This window comes from Dendronephthya gigantea, unplaced genomic scaffold (assembly GCF_004324835.1).
Source record: "Dendronephthya gigantea isolate DGI-Jeju-01 unplaced genomic scaffold, DenGig_1.0 000059F, whole genome shotgun sequence".
Classification (NCBI taxonomy): Eukaryota; Metazoa; Cnidaria; class Anthozoa; order Malacalcyonacea; family Nephtheidae; genus Dendronephthya; species Dendronephthya gigantea.
In genome coordinates this window covers 514,643-531,287 of record NW_021163069.1, presented here as the reverse complement: position 1 = coordinate 531,287, position 16,645 = coordinate 514,643, and the positions used below count along the sequence as shown (strand labels likewise).

Sequence of the window (16,645 nt, the reverse complement as noted above, 5' to 3'; positions counted from 1 at the left end):
TTTAGCACGTTTCGTATATCTCTGAACATAAATTCTCTCTCATATCCATTCAAAAATATAGCGAATTTTCTCAAATTCTCCGATTTTCTCTCAAATATTCAAATACTCTAAAGGTTCTTTATACTTTAATAAGAAATAATTATACGGAGTATAAATATAAAATGCTTGCATGAACTTGTTCCTAAATATCTTAGTGAAAACAGAAGCATTCATTTACATATAATACTGGAAGGGGAAATGAAATTCATCTCCCGAAACCCAAGTTAACCCTTGGAAAACGTCCTTTTCGATATTCTAGATTACTATTGTTTAACGGCTCCTTACCCCAAGGGTTAAAGGATCCACCTCGTTGTTGTCTTTTAAGAACCAAATTGGACCACATGATTTTTGGAAGATTATGTCATTAAATTTCTATTAACAATTTTACTATATTATTTGTAAGTGAATCTGTAAATGTAAAATTGTATGCAGGGCCCCTTTGGATACCAGCTTTAGCTGAATGGGCTACCCTGATGAAATAAAGTCTCCGCTGTCTCGATCTATCTCATCTTGGGGTATCTAGCTACCGTAGTGTCAAATTGAATCTAACACCACCTGTTTGCTCCAAGCAACGTTCAGACTATAATATGATGTACATGTTTACTGAAATACGTAGCTATATGTTTATGCTCTGATCTTAATTCATGCTCCGACCTCATCATAACTCGCTTTGACGTGGCTAATTTGATGTCGTGCCAACGCGAAGTCGCGAACCTGGTATTATAGTGTAAACAGCAGAATTGCAAATTCGTAAACAGACACAAAAAAACTCAGAGAAATTCCGTTGTCTCGAGCAGGATATGAAACCTCATCTTGGGGTATCTACAGTAGTCAAATTGAATCTAACACCACCTGCATGGCGTAAGCAAAAAAAAGGCGATAATGTTGAATCGTGCACTCGAGCTCGTTGTCATAGGTTATAGGTTCAGCCCGATTATTTCAAAAATGGGCCGGGTTTTTTGTTGTTGCTTTTTTAATATTTTTTTTCATCGTCGCAAGTGTGTTTTGACCCGAAATATATATTTTGAAATTTAACGCTATTCGCTAATTTTTACCCAGGGCGTAATAAGAGGACATATACGACCCGACAGTCGCTGAAGATCGTATGTCGCCGTAACTATCTGCGTTAAAATTTTGTCGCACAATATTTGTGGTACGCTGATCGAATCTTGGGCTAATTTTTCGATGCGCAATTTAATTTTGTTCGCATAATAGGGCTACTTCACCACGAGGCAAGAACAAATCAGTCTCTATTTTAATGCTGTTTGATTAAGTCTAGGTTTAATTATGGTAGGAATATATTTAATACGCATGAATTTTGGTTCTATTTTAAAGGTAGGTTACAGTCGCTTCTGCGCACGTGCGAAGTGTGCTCACACTTTGTTTTGATTCTTGCAATTTCAAAACATTGCGCAATATTTAGTGCTCACAATTCGGGCAAGATGGCCGACACACGGGAGTGAAAAATTTTATTGTTCCCAACGCTTATTAATATTCTCATCAAAAGAAGCGATACAGTCATTGAATCAATTTCATATCTCAAATAGATGCGTCTGAAGTGTATTTTCGTGAATATGGCTTCGAACAAATGTTTTAAAATGAAGCATAAATAAAGATTGAAGTGCAACATGTCTGGGGAACGAATCCTTTATCCTTGATATTTATTACTGGCGCGCATTTCGACTCGAGTTTAAAACTATTTGTAATTTGTTACTGGGAAGAGCGAGTAATTGGTGGCAAGTATCGGTGTTATTGTTGGCACGCGTGGGATCAAGTTTTCACAAGTATTTCCGGCGCACAAAAAACTTCCTAATAATAATGCTTCGCAGGCTAGTCTGAATGTACGGAACAGTTCCAATAAGTCATGAAGAGTAAAGACGTATGTATCTTCCTTGATGGAACTAAACGTGAAGGTACAGTACTTGTGGATTGATGGTTTTTAACTGCGTATTAACTTTTATCTAATACATCTGCAAGAAATCAGCTTATATAACAACCATATATGGGATCACCACTCACCATAAACTAATCTAAAAAAATCTCTTGGTAAATGACTGATATTCACTGCTTGTATTAAGCTGCATTGTTGAGTATCTTCCATATTTTATAATAAAGGTAACATGCATTGTAAAATTTCAAATTTATATAGTGGAAAATAAATCAAAGTGACTATATGTGAAATTATATTTTTCAACAATAATACTATATGTTTATTATATTTCTTAATTATATATTGGAATGAGACTAATAATTATAATTCTTCTTTAGGTCCAGTTTTTAAGGGCTATAGTTGGGAACAATTAATAGAAAGATTGGTTTTACAAGTTACAACAAAAGCAAAATTCACAGCAAACATATCCTGAAGTCCTTCCACCTTTAATTAAAACTGATAAAACCTATCAGTCAAGTGGACTACAGACATGCAAGTGTGTATCATTTAGAAACTATGACTCTGAGTAGGCGGAACTTATAAGCTCTGAAAGGTACTCCACTTAAAAGAGAAAGTAAATTTTACAATCCTAAACTGAACTATCCAAATTGTATTAGCAGATAAATGTTGCTTCAGAGTTACCCAGACATATAGTACCATCAAGCTTTAATTTTTAGTGTATCAAAAATAAACAATTAAGACAGTAGAAAAATCAATGCACTATTTGTTGTGTTTCAATACATCTATATTTTAATATCTGATATATGAATTTAATGGCTTACTCCTTATGAAGTAAAACACTACCATAAGACTTTAGACTTAATCCCATTAACATGCTGAGGATTTTCATTAAAATTTACAGTGGTAGCAAGCAAGGGAGGGTGTAATATATGTTTTAAGCATTGCACATTGAAATACATATAAGTAACAGGTGCCAATTACCCAAGTTTCTTCTTTTAAAGACAACCTCCCTTTAGTGAGGAGATCTAACTATCTGTAACAAACACATGGTAAAGGTCCAGACTCCAGAATGTTTTAGGATTGCAACAGCCACATTTGCTACACTGGAACACCTTCTGGTATGGTTGATAGTTCCACCTGGGAATTCATTATTTGTCATCTTCACCAAATTCTATCTATAGCCCCTCCCTTGCAACATGATTGTCTTGCTCATCTCACAGGTTTTAATTAGAGTATAATTTTGAATCCTGCAATAACAATGTAGTATGAAGGTCAGGCAGATGTATTATATAAACTTCTAATTTAACTTGAAATGAGCTCACTATCATCCTTCATCCAAATTTAATAATCCAACAATCATAGTAAACATTACATCTTTTATATGCAGTTTTTCTGTTTCAAATTAAAACAAAATCTCTACAAACTTACCATCTGGTCACTGCTGCTCTCCCATCTCCTTCGATGCATGTGTTTGGAAAAAATTACCCAAGATTTAGTTTGTAAACGGTAGAAATTTCGCTCTTTCTAAAACCAAAGGATGCGACAAAAACACCGATAGGTTTTATGCGCTTCTTTTGAATGTTTCATTACAAACGATCACGCGCAAAAATGCCGAGGTGATCCACGATATATCCTCGAGTGGTAGTTTTTCAAAAGATTGAATTCCCTTGCCTTTTAAAAGACAATTTTTGAATCGTTTTATAAAGCTCCACTCCTGATGCATCCTCCATTTTAATTTAGTTTCTCGGATACTTCATGTTGTGCAAATGAAATGGATTAAGACCAAAACAAAAAATGTAAACAAAGCTCGTACATGCGCAAAAGCGACTGTAACCTACCTTTAATATTTATTTTTCTATCATTCTCAAAATCTCAACACTCGAAATAGATTCTGTACTTCCAAGCATCCATGTACTCTCTACATCTAAATCTACATTTACATCTACATCTACATTTACCGCTGCAGTTAATACGAATGACGTAAGCGCGATGCGGCGAAAAATTCCATACATGATAACGTTCAGTTGCTCATTATAAAGCGAAAGACCGAAATGCAATGGATGAATTATGTCCCAGTGAAGCATGCAGTTCACCAGCATCGCTTTCTGCTCATGACATAAACACTGCTCTCTCTCTTATTATTAGATGACTTTCAACTCAACGATCACTAAGCGGTTTGTGTTGTTTTTCCTCGTTATTTGGTGTTTAAATCAACTTGATGGAAATTCACTTTCTGCGCAAGCTTCAAGGTGTGATCCAATCCGGTGTCCCAAATATGCAAACTGTGTAGAAAATTGCGATCCTTCGTGCGATGAAGGTAACACGACCTGCTCCCAGAGATGTAGCAGCGAAGGGTGTTCGTTGACATGCCACGCTGGGTTGGAGAAATGCAAACAGCTCAACCATTATGGAGAAATGTTCTGCGAAGCAAGCAACAAGTGTGTTCAGGAGTGTAGAGACGGAGCATGTTCATCATCTTGCAACAATACCATTACGTGTGATCAGGAATGTCAATCTAAAAATTGCACCGCAAAATGTAATGTTGGTGTGAAATCCTGCTGGCAAGAGTGCCACGGTAGTAAAACCTGCCAGCAAACCTGTAAAGCCCGAGAGAAGTGTCAACAAAGATGCTATAGAGGAACTGAAGTTTGCTCGTTGTCCTGCAATTCAAAAGTCTGCGAGCAAGATTGTTACGAAGAAGACTGCCAAGCAACATGTACTGGGGGGGAAACCTGCAAACAAAGGTGCCACAAGGGCAACTGCCAGCTGACATGCAATTCCAAGAGATGTAATCAATGGTGTGAATACGAAAGTTGTACAGCAACATGTGGCTCTAATGTCGAAGAATGCAAGCAGGACTGTAAGTACGGAGGAAAGTGCGTCTTCAATGGTTCAAAGAGTAAATACGGCTGTGAAGGTAAACGATACGGTATCTCAGTGATTGCCTTGCTTCTTGTTTTTCAAGCTAATTGATGTATAATGTTGTGATTTAAGTGTTTGAAAATGTGATTGTACTGTGTATCCATGCCTGACACTTAAGATTGCATTTGTATTGAATCTAGTGATATTGTGAACGTACGTTTTATACACAGTGTAATGGATGATTTTAGTTAAATAAAGAAAAGTCCTGAAAAAGTTGGATAAGAAATTTTGTAAGCATCAGCTAAAAAAATGTTGTCACCGTTTGAGTTGGGATAAAGTGCAGATGTGAACAGACGGACAAAAAGAATAAAATGCGGGTTGCCCAAGTGTGAAGTTTAAACTGCATACATTGAGTTTACGTAAACAAGAACTGTGTTTATTTAAAAACAGCCGTATTTTACTTCGAATATGTTGTCGATACCATCATGGGTTACTCCACTGAAGTGTGAAGTTTCATCTGGATATACAGAGTTTATATCTCTCATTAATTAATGACATATAATATTGAAAACCACAATCCGCATTTTATTATTTTTGTCCGTCCATTCGCATCCGCATTTTATCCCGACCCGCAATAAATGAAAAGAATTTGCGCCACGCAAATTTTATACGGCTGTCATACCTACTGTTGTATAATACTATTTTTCTTTACCTCCGGATCAAATAACACGCGTGATTGCACCATGCAGATGTTGAGAACATCCTGAGAAGCCCAGTCAAACCTTCGCACTTTAATTCAGATTTCATTCAAGGAGTAGTCAAGAGAACTAAGTGGGTTTCATTTTTTGAGCCGGAAACCAGAAGATTACGTACAGTGAATTGGCTGGTTATTAAAGAACATCAAGGTAATTGCTGTTAAATGAAATTAGTTTCAAACGTAGAAGCTCATAAATGTCGTGTAAGGGAATTATTTAGGACAATTGCTGTTTGTCATGCTACCAGACTTAAAGCAGGCTTCACTATTGGGTCTCCCAAAAGCGGCACGTCCGTCAATTAATAAAGTAATAATTTGAAAACTTTTGAATTCAAGCCTGAAGAATTAAGTTGTCTATAAAATTATAAGCTTAAGTGCACAAATCAAAACTGTGTGTTTACTGGTGTCACTTCTACAGATCAAATGATCAATACTTCCGCCTTCGTAAAGTGGACAGTGGAAATCGGCAATTTAGGCCTGCACAGACCCGACACAATTCGGCCGATCAAATTTTTCAGTTTCTAAATGAGTAAATTTTACCTTTTATAATATTCTTGAGGATTACACTTGGCGATTACTATTGTATTGTCCATGCATGTATAGCTTTTAAAATTTGCTTTTAGAATGGACCTTATATTTCGGTCTTTATAGACGAAAATGCGCCTTGTAGGCGGCACGAAGTCTGGTGTGTTTCAACCTTTATTATCATAAGTTCGCTAAATCGTGTAAATGCGAGCTTAATAGAGCCAACTCAAAGCGCTATAGAGGAGCCGGTTGTCTTAAATTGTGTGTAAGTTATCGTAGAAGAATGAAAATTAGTATTACATGCAGGATTATATGAATTCGTTTCGAGGATAGAACGATTTTGCTGACTAGCCGGCCGTATGCAGACATGGCTTATGCGAGCTTTTGCGATAGATCTAGAAGGGGTAGCATCTTGGCGTTTGTATTAATGTACACTTCTGTTGTTGATGAAGAATGAAAAAAACATTATTGGGATAGGCGAAGCCTTTGTGAAGTTATAGCCATCCAAATAGATGCGCCATGCCTCTGGCTCCAGGTTCAATATATTACTGGAGCCCCGAATCTGAAACTGGAGCTGACTGGCTTTTCGTTATAGCTTTCGAAATTTGCTTTTAGAATGGACCTTATATTTTGGTCTTTATAGACGGAAATGCGCCTTGCGTGCGGCACGAAGTCTGGTGTGTTTCAACCTTTATTATATAAGTTCGCTAAATCGTGTAAATGATAGTTCCTCTCTTATGGGAAAAGGCTAATGTTATTACTTTTGATGAGACAGGAATTGATAGTCAGTATAGCGCGCGGGATATTACATATTGAAGATTTTGCGTTGCGATTAAGATCTCTCGTACTTTTTTTAAGACATCTTCATCCTCCTCTCTCGTTATGATCAAAGAACGCACAAAGTTGGACAACATTTGGATAATCGGCATCATAATGTCATATGCAAAAAAATAATTTGCAACATTGGTTTGAAACCTTGTAATTCGCTTGCTACATATATAAGTTTATTGTGTTATGACGCGAAATAACTGCGTGGATATAGAGGAAGTATCTCATTTTATTTTGCATACCGCCCATGCACTTCGTAAGAGTGGGCATGAATTAAGCATTTCGATGCTACATTTACCTGGTTGAATTTAATAGAAAAGTATGGCATATTTCGATTGTAAATTGCTATATGTCTGCCGGTCCACGTATAGAAATTGTTGGCGCATTCACACGTTGACATATCGAATGCTTTGTTAGAATTTCCGGGCGTTTTCCAAGGATCGATAGAAGATCGATACATCATTATTATTATAGAATTATCCTGAAGTATTATGATTCGCTATAGGAATACTGATAAATAGACCATAGTGTCAGGCTTCGCCCGATGACTAGCTTTGTTGTGATAAAAAGTATTATGTTTCGTTAATATAAAAAACATGCCGACTGGATTGCATACAGTTCAGGTACATGGAAAGAATGCATAAAAACTACCGCAATGCAACGCGCATAGTATATATAGTATATATATATATATATCGAGTATATATATATATATATATATATATATAATATATGTTATAGGGCTGTAAATTATCGCCTCTCAGTCGAAATTTAACGAAGCGTGTGATGACTTTGAGATATTGAAATGTGTATATCAGCTAGTATATAGCATGATCCTGACAGTCGATTTATACTGGGGACGGGTTAAATCGGGCAAGCTAAAGATAGTTCGTTTCCTAGTTCGTGTCTTTTTTAACCTCGGCAAACACACCGAAACTGACGGATCATCTGTCATCACACGAGTTGCCCGTTTTGTTCATCTATTTACATGAATTTGAATAGTACTACTACATTAAGCGCTTTTAAAAAGCATCTTGAAGCCTATAGTTTGATCAACACATATTATCAGAGACCTTCCAAGAAACCTTTTATTCAAAGTTTTTTTGCAAATATGTTTTATTCTTTTGACGCTTCTCAGGCAGAACATCAATTAAATGGCGGATGGGAGATGCGTCATGAAATATTTTTTTATGTATGTATGTAGTAGTTCGTCTAGATGCATCATTCATCTGTTAGTAGAGATACCGTATGGGAATGAATTACGCAAAATTTCATCATATAAAACGGCGTTTGTGCATTCCTTTTGCCACATAAATAATCCTTCTTTATTAATGTTATAAGTAATGTTGGGAATTCTTACTGTCTTATATTCTGAATGATATACATAATTTGTAATTCTTTAACCGTTTTACTTGCCAAGGTAGGTAAATATGAATACATATACAGGGTGTCCCAAAAAAAAGTCCCCGCTATAGAAATGAAGCTTTTGTTGGAATTTGAATGCATGATCAACGCATTAGTGTGTAAATAGCATATTTATTAGGTTGAGGCATTCAAATAAAGCGTCTTGCTTTCAATTGGGTTTATCATAATAATAATAAGGCAATCAGATTCGAACAAAGGCTTGATTTCAATAGAAGGGACATTTTTTTGGGACACCCTGTAGATGAATATGCTCCCCTTGGTTGTGAAAACACCACGTGAATTTAGTTTTGATTTAGTTTTTTACGTGGTATTTCCGAACGTACAAAATTATGTTTTATTGCTATGCAAACATTCAAACTTATTAAATGTAGCTACTTTGTTTACTGTAGTTTACTTTTCTCGCTTATATACGACAAAACCTCTTATTTTTTTAGATGATTACAACGATCGCTAAACGATTTACCCTGGTGTTGCTTGTGCAATGGTGTTTATGCGAATTTAATGAAAATTCGTTTTCTGCACGCGCAATTTGTGATCAAAACACGTGTCCCCAAACTACTAACTGTGGAAATGGATGTACTCCTTCATGCTCCGGAGATAAAACGACCTGCTCTCAAAATTGCTACACTAAAGGCTGTCAGACAGCATGCCACGCTGGCGTTGAGAAATGCGATCAAACAGGAAATTATGAGGTGATGTCCTGCAGAGCAAGCGAGAAGTGTCAACAAGACTGCCTTCGTGGAACGTGTGCGTCATCTTGCGACACCACTAAGGAGTGTGATCAAGGATGTTCCTATGCAAAGTGCAACGCAACATGTGGCTCGGGCGTCAAGAATTGCACGCAGGATTGTTCGTACGGCGATTATTGTAATTTTACATGTGAGAATGACACCGAAAATGGCTTGCAATATTGTTCATATCCAGCTAACTGCCAGCAGACATGCAATTCTAAGAAATGTAACCAAGTGAGCTCATATTCGGATAAGAGCCAGCTCACATGCAATTCCGAAAAATGCGATCAGAAGTGCGAGTACGCGGGTTGCATAGCAACATGTAGCTCGGGCGTTACGAATTGCACGCAGGAGTGTTCGTCCGGGCAATTTTGCAATTTTACTTGTCACAATGAGATCGAGGTTTGCTCGCAACATTGTTCATATCCAGATAACTGCCAGCAGACATGCAATTCTAAGAAATGTAACCAAGTGAGCTCATATTCGGATAACAGCCAGCTCAAATGCAATTCCGAAAAATGCAATCAGAAGTGCGAGTACGCAGGTTGCATAGCAACATGTAGTTCTGATGTCGAGGAATGCACGCAGGGTTGTACTTTTGGCAATGATTGCAAATTAAAATGTGTTGCCGGAATGAAAAATTGCTCGCAAACGAGTTCATTCTCGCATAAGACCCAGCTGACATGCAATTCCAAGAAATGCAATCAGAAGTGCGAGTACACACGTTGCATAGCAACATGTAGCTCTGATGTCGAGGAATGCACGCAGGGTTGTACTTTTGGCAATGATTGCAAATTAAAATGTGATGCCGGAATGAAAAATTGCTCGCAAAAGTGCTCATATTCGGATAACTGCCAGCTGACATGCAATTCTAAGAAATGTCATCAAGTTTGCGATTATGAAGGTTGTATAGCAATATGCGGCCCTGATGTCGAGGAATGCACGCAGGAATGTCAACACACAAAGTGCATATCATATTGCAACGCCAAAAAATGTGTTAAAAAAGGAAGCCAATGGGTCCAGGGACCTAATCTCACTACAACCATCAATCCGAGCACTAATCAGGAACTTAATCCAACTAAAATCATCAATCCGAGCACTAATCAGGAACTTAATCCAACTACAACCATTAATCCAAACACTAATCAGGAACCTAATCCAACTACAATCATCAATCCGAACACTAATCAGGAACTTAATCCAACTACAACCATCAATCTGAGGACTAATCAAACAGTAACTGCAACAAAAACTACCAAAAATGGTACGAAAAGTGAAGCCAGTTGTTTTGGTAAGCGATATGGTACCCTGCTGTTTCCTTTCCTTGTTGTCTTCCAAACTAATTCATGTATAATTTTTTGATTTAAATTTTAAAAGTGAACAAATAGAAATGGGGTGTTTTTACTGAGGTTTATTACTGTATATGCATGCATGAGCAATTAAGATTTTAGTAATATTGTGATCGTTTTTATATAGTTTTAGATTCACAGTGTATTGCATGATTTTATATAAATAAAGTCCTAACAAATTGGGAGGAAATTTCTTGTGCACCAGTTAAGGATTTGTCATGCACCTTTTCAGATAAAAGAAATCATTTTACGACCAAAAGATAGGAATGAAACTATAGATAGCGTAACAATTGCTAATTTTGAGCAACCTGGCCGCCAGGCGTCGCGTCGGTCAAGGCAAAATCAACCAATTGATTAAACACTAATTATTTAATTCATTTATACTTTTACTGTCATTATGGATGTAAGGTTTTAAGTACCTGCAAATTTTTATATATCGGGGCAGAGTCAGTGTGGGAAATCATATTTAATACGTCAAATATTGTGTCATATTAATGAGATACCCAACACCTGAGTTGCCATCCATACTTCGTCTCGCATAACTCCTCTTAAGTTCCGAAACACCGTTTGGGTAGAGCAATATCTTAGGCGGTAGCTACAGCTTATGGATTACTTTTGATGCATGACACTGTGTACCTTGCAACTAAATTGTTGGTAGAAAACTGAATCGATGGTCGATTTCTGTCGTGGACCAGGGGTACCTAAGTTGCATTTCTCGCAAGTGCGTACTTTGCCTTGAAACACGCGCTTTCCCTTGAAACATGGCCTTTGAAACATTTGTCATTATATATTATAATACAAGTTTTCTATTCAACTAAAAGCTAAATGGAAGACAGGAATATATCATCTTGCCAACTTCTAACTTTCGGTTGTTTTGCGATATTAAAAAGTTGCTGTAATTAATGCATTACTCTTTTCTACTGTTTGTTTACGTTTTTTATGAAGAAGGATTTCTGATTGATCCTGTATGCATTAACTGATACTGATAAACCGTTTATAAGCCTCTGTGCTTAAAAACAGGTTTTACTGAAAAAAGGTAAAAGAAAAGGGAGTTTCATTTGATGATACTAGAGAATAACGTCTTAACCGCAATAGCTTGAAACAGCAATTTTTAAGGTAATTACTTTAAATATAGTTATGATTAAATTCACAGTAGCAATAGAAATAAAAATTTCGAGATGAATGTTGGTATGTATTTCAATAGCTTGTAGTAGAAATATAGTGTGTATATATATATATATTTATATATATATATATATATATAATATATTATATAAATATATATTAATATATATATAATATATATATATATATATATATATATATATATATATATATATATATATACATTACCAGAAATTCGCGACACGACATGATAATTTGCATTTATACTAATTTGCATTTAACTTTCAGCATAATGGCCTTCAACTTTTACTATCAAATACATATAGTAAATATACAAAACCTTAAAATGTCGTTGCCCTAGACCTTGCCTACTGTTTGCCGACCTCTGGGTCAATAGAACAGCCGTTTCCCAACGTTTTAATGATCGAATTACTTACCTTAGGTATTTCTACGTTCGGCCAACTGATTGTGAACAAATGTGTATATAGCCTTCGTATTGTTCAAGTTCCTGATAAGACTGATAATATTTTTTAAAGTGATTGCAGTGAAAATCCGAGCCGTACAGAAAAGTTTTTATACACAAATACGAAAGACAATATCTTTAACAATTTTTTTTGGTACATTACACGTCAATTCATCAACTACCTGAATCGAAATATTCGAATCAATGTGAGCGATTTTATAAGTTCGTTGACAGAACACGGACAAAACTTTGAGCAATATATTTTTAAATTTGGCAGATTACAGAAATGCCCAAGCAAAAAAATTCGGCCACCAAAACGTTTCTAAACAGCTGCTCGACCGATCTAGAGGTCGGCAAACAGTAGGCAACGTCTAGGTCAACGGCATTTTTACGTTTTGTATATTTACTATATATATTTTATAGTAAATGTTGAAGGCCATTATGCTGAAAGTTAAATGCAAATTAGTATACATGCAAATTATCATGTCGCAAATTTCTGGTAATGTATATATATATTTATATATAGTGTATACGACGTAAATATTCGGGGTTAAGGGTTAGGAAGCGATTCTACATTTATACGCGTTGATTTATTTTATTGTATTACCGTTTTGGCACTAAAAGCGACAGCGTGGAATAGTAACGAGGGTGGCATACAACTTGAACAATTAAAATTTCTCGTTGCGTTGCCGTTTCACGCCCGGTTTGTGTCAGGCTTCGCGGAGTTCCCTGTCTACTCGCACAATTCGCTTGTGGAAAGGACTTGAGGATATGACATACGACTTCAAACTAAGAAGACCCGCATATCAACCATGAACAATAGACAATAAGCTATTGTTCGGATTGTTTTTGTGTTTACGTGCATGCGGACGAAGAGAAATATTTTAACGGATAAATATTTTTCCGTTTTCAAATTCTTCCGGCATCGTGTAGACAGGGCTTTAGTGCAGTAACAGTATACTATATATACCATGCAGTGTCAAACATTACTAGTTACACCCAACATAAATGTGTTAAAATTCAACCGTTTCGGAAGAGGGTATCATGCACTGACATGATGAGGGAAAATGTTTTAAGTCACGATTAAGAACACAAGTTATAAACAAAATTATTACCGAAGGGTGTGATCCGGCGGCGGGTACATTCCTGTTAGTTATCCAAGAACAGCTAGGGCCAGTTGTATAAAATCAATTCTGTCCATAAGTACAGTTAAAAGTTAACCAGTCTTTCATACCACTGACTCCAGAAGATTGGAATTTACAGTTCGAATTATGCACGTGTATCTCTTTTCAAATGGAATCAAATAATTCAGCATATGAATTGGTCAATTGTATGGGTTGATGCATGGAAAACGCATGTGATATCTATCGCCTATTTAGCAGTACCATTCGAAAGCAACAATGAAACGTGTCGTTTTAAGCGTGAAATATTCCGTTTAGGATAGCTTAAGATTCGTTTATCACTTACTGTCTATTGACAGTAATTAAGTAATAAACGAATGCTCATCGTTCAGTGGCGTCGGCAGCTTGATAAGTGGGGGGGACTAGTATTTATATATTCGTGTTTTACATTATTCATTTCTTTTCAAATTGATTGTTTTTACGGTCTGTGAACATGAATATATGAATATATGACTATGTACACCCCACTTATCGATGCTGGCGACGCCACTGTAATCGTTAACGTGTGTGTCTTTTTGCTTGCAGTCGAACGATAAATAAAATACGTCATGTTTTAAACGTAAACAAACCCGTAAATAGTTTACGCTTAATGAACGTAAATTGCATAACAATTTCTCTGGCAAACATTGTTATATTCCTTTTAATCCATGCTTATAGCCAAAACAAATAATGCTTTCAATCAAAAGGTCTAATTTCAGCTATGAATGGCAGTAGAGGACCTTTATCATATATGTTTTTTTGTTATCTTGAGGAGTTCACATCCATTACACATTTTCGAAAGATTATGTAATTTAAGAACTATTTATCCTCAAAGAAACGAAATAGCAAATTCATATAAACAGACACAAGCCTCAGAATGGCAATTTCACAGCTGCTGTCATCGCTGTATGATGAGCTGTCAAAAGGTTGCAGAATGCGAACTCAGAATAGATTATGTTATATTATGGATGTTTTTTGGTACACTACAAAAGAAGACAATTATTTAATAAATATTCTTGAAGACAAAACAATTAAATGTTAATTATGCAAAGATATGTTGAAAAAACCTCTCAAGCTCCGGTATAAGTTTCCGATTTTCGCAATTAGTACACGGAAGTATACGGATACGGTTGTCGTGGAAACTCGCGTATCATATTTCACTTGAAATTGCTTCCTGTGCATGTATAATCTTTTTTCCTCTATGGATTGCACATTCAAACTAAACGTCTGCAGTTAGGAGAGTATTTTATTCCGTGAAAAAACTAATAACTGGTAAAAGCACGTCAAGGTAACTACCATAAATAATCGTAGAATCTGACAAATGTCATGTAAGGAATATACGGCTTAGGGCTAAGGGCTGAAGTTAGAAGCACAAAAAGGAAATGTGGCAAAGTTAATTGCAAGTAACAATATCAAATTTTACACGATTATGTAGTTCTCAATTTTGTATTTTAAATGTCAATTTCTTAAATACGTTTTTCTGTATGTCTGTCCTTTCGTCAAACGACTAGCGCGAACTGCGAGTAGACCAAGAATTCTGTGAAGACCGACAAACTGGCAAAGCAACTGTCGATGAATCGGTCTGCTCATATAACAAAATGGGTGGCCTACTTGTTTCAAAATTGCTCAAATTTCGCACGTTTCGTATATCTCTTAGAATAAATTCTCTCTCATATCCATTTAAAAATATAGCGGACTAAAATATTCTAAAAATTCTTTATATTTTAATTAAGAAATATACAGATTCAAAATGTAAACAAAGCGTTTGTTTACATGACGGACTGTGCTTCACGCTTTTAACAAACTTTGTTCGTGTGTCGAATGCTAAAATCGCCTTAAATAGTTGAAAATAATTGTAGACAGCAAATAATTGTTGACAACAAAACCGCTCCTCTTTGGGGGCACTTTTTTCCCTTAGGCTTAGCCTCTCGCCCATGAAACAATTGCAAATTATGCTTTCAAAATTAAACGAAAAGCTTAATTCCAACCATGAGTGGTAACCAAATATGGATTTTATCTGAAATAAATATTTACTGCCTCCCTGCGTGTATTTCTAGTATTATTATATTGTTTAGAATTGTGCATGGGTATATGAAATTATATTTCATCAGTCTTTCAACCAAAAAGACCAGAAAACAATTGATAAATTTGGCCTTAGTAAAGTAGTCGATGTATCGATGTATGTAGTTCAGTCTCACCCTTTTACTAATCGTTCTCAAAATGTTTTTATTAGATGAGTATAACTGCAACGATCCCCAAGTGGCTTGCGTTGTCGTTCCTCGTTATATGGTTACTTGATGGCAATTCATTTTATGCGCATGCAAGTTGTGACAAATTCAGTTGTCCCAGAAGCACTAACTGCATTGGAAAAATATGTGATTATTCATGCAATGAAAAAGATCAGACCTGTGTTCAGGAATGTTACGACGCAAATTGCACCCCAAAATGTAATGTTGGTGTGAAACACTGCTCGCAAGAGTGCTCCTACAGTAAAACCTGCCAGCAAACATGTAATGCCAGGGAGACGTGCCAACAAAAATGCAGGAAAGGATCTGGAGATTGCTCATTGTCCTGCGATACAAAACTCTGCAAGCAAGAATGTTACAAAGAAGACTGCCAAGCAACGTGTAATAATGGAAGTAGAGCCAAAGAGACGTGCCAACAAAAATGCTATAAAGGAAAGTGTTCATTATCTTGCAACTCGAGAGACTGTCAGCAAGAATGTTACAAGGGACAAGGCTGCCAAGCAGAATGTTCAGGAGGAGAAACCTGCTCACAAGAGTGCTACAAGGCCAACTGCCAGCTGACATGCAATTCTAAGAGATGTAATCAAGTTTGTAAATACAAAGGTTGTACAGCAACATGCGGCCCTAATGTCGAAGAATGCACGCAGGACTGTAAGTACGGAGGAAAGTGCGTGTCCAATGGTTCAAAGAGTAAATACGACTGTGTAGGTAAACGATAAGGTATCTCACTGATGGCCTTACTTCTTGTTTTTCAAGCTAATTGATGTATAAGGTTGTGATTTAAGTGTTTGAAAATGTGATTGTACTGTGCATCCATGCCTGACACTTAAGATTGTATTTGTATTGAATCTAGTGATAATGTGAACGTACGTTTTATACACAGTGTAATGGGTGATTTTAGTTAAAAAAAGAAGAGTCCTGAAAAAGTTGGATGAGAAATTTTGTAAACATCAGCTAAAAAAATGTTGTCACCGTTTAAGTTGGGATAAAGTGCGGATGTGAACGGAAGGACGGACAAAAAGAATAAAATGCGGATTGCGGACAAGAAGAATAAAATGCAGATTTCCCAAGTGTGAAGTTTCAACTGCGTACATTGAGTTTACATAAACAAGAACTGTGTTTGTTTAAAACAGCCGTATTTTGTTTCGAATATGTTGTCGATACCATGATGGGTTACTCCACTGAAGTGTGAAGTTTCATCTGGATATACAGAGTTTATATCTCTCATTAATTAATGACATATAATA

At 36.2% G+C, this 16,645-nt stretch overlaps 2 protein-coding genes across 2 annotated transcripts; both read left to right on the top strand.

The window, feature by feature from the left end:
• Window positions 1–9,019: 9,019 nt before the first annotated feature.
• On the top strand, window positions 9,020–10,530 carry LOC114530036 (keratin-associated protein 10-7-like). Its single transcript, XM_028551617.1, has one exon. It carries the CDS (start codon window positions 9,020–9,022, stop codon window positions 10,415–10,417), a length of 1,398 nt encoding a protein of 465 aa, XP_028407418.1. The 3' UTR covers window positions 10,418–10,530.
• Window positions 10,531–14,356: 3,826 nt separating this feature from the next.
• Window positions 14,357–16,527, top strand: LOC114530106 (keratin-associated protein 5-4-like). Its single transcript, XM_028551693.1, has 2 exons — window positions 14,357–14,440; window positions 15,386–16,527. Exon 2 carries the CDS (start codon window positions 15,386–15,388, stop codon window positions 16,115–16,117), a length of 732 nt encoding a protein of 243 aa, XP_028407494.1. The 5' UTR covers window positions 14,357–14,440; the 3' UTR covers window positions 16,118–16,527.
• The last annotated feature ends 118 nt before the right edge of the window (window positions 16,528–16,645 follow it).

What these genes read in the sequence shown, in the direction of transcription:
- LOC114530036 (XM_028551617.1), top strand. Translation starts at nt 9,020, where the DNA reads ATGTCCTGCAGAGCAAGCGAGAAGTGTCAACAAGACTGCCTTCGTGGA.
- LOC114530106 (XM_028551693.1), top strand. Translation starts at nt 15,386, where the DNA reads ATGAGTATAACTGCAACGATCCCCAAGTGGCTTGCGTTGTCGTTCCTC.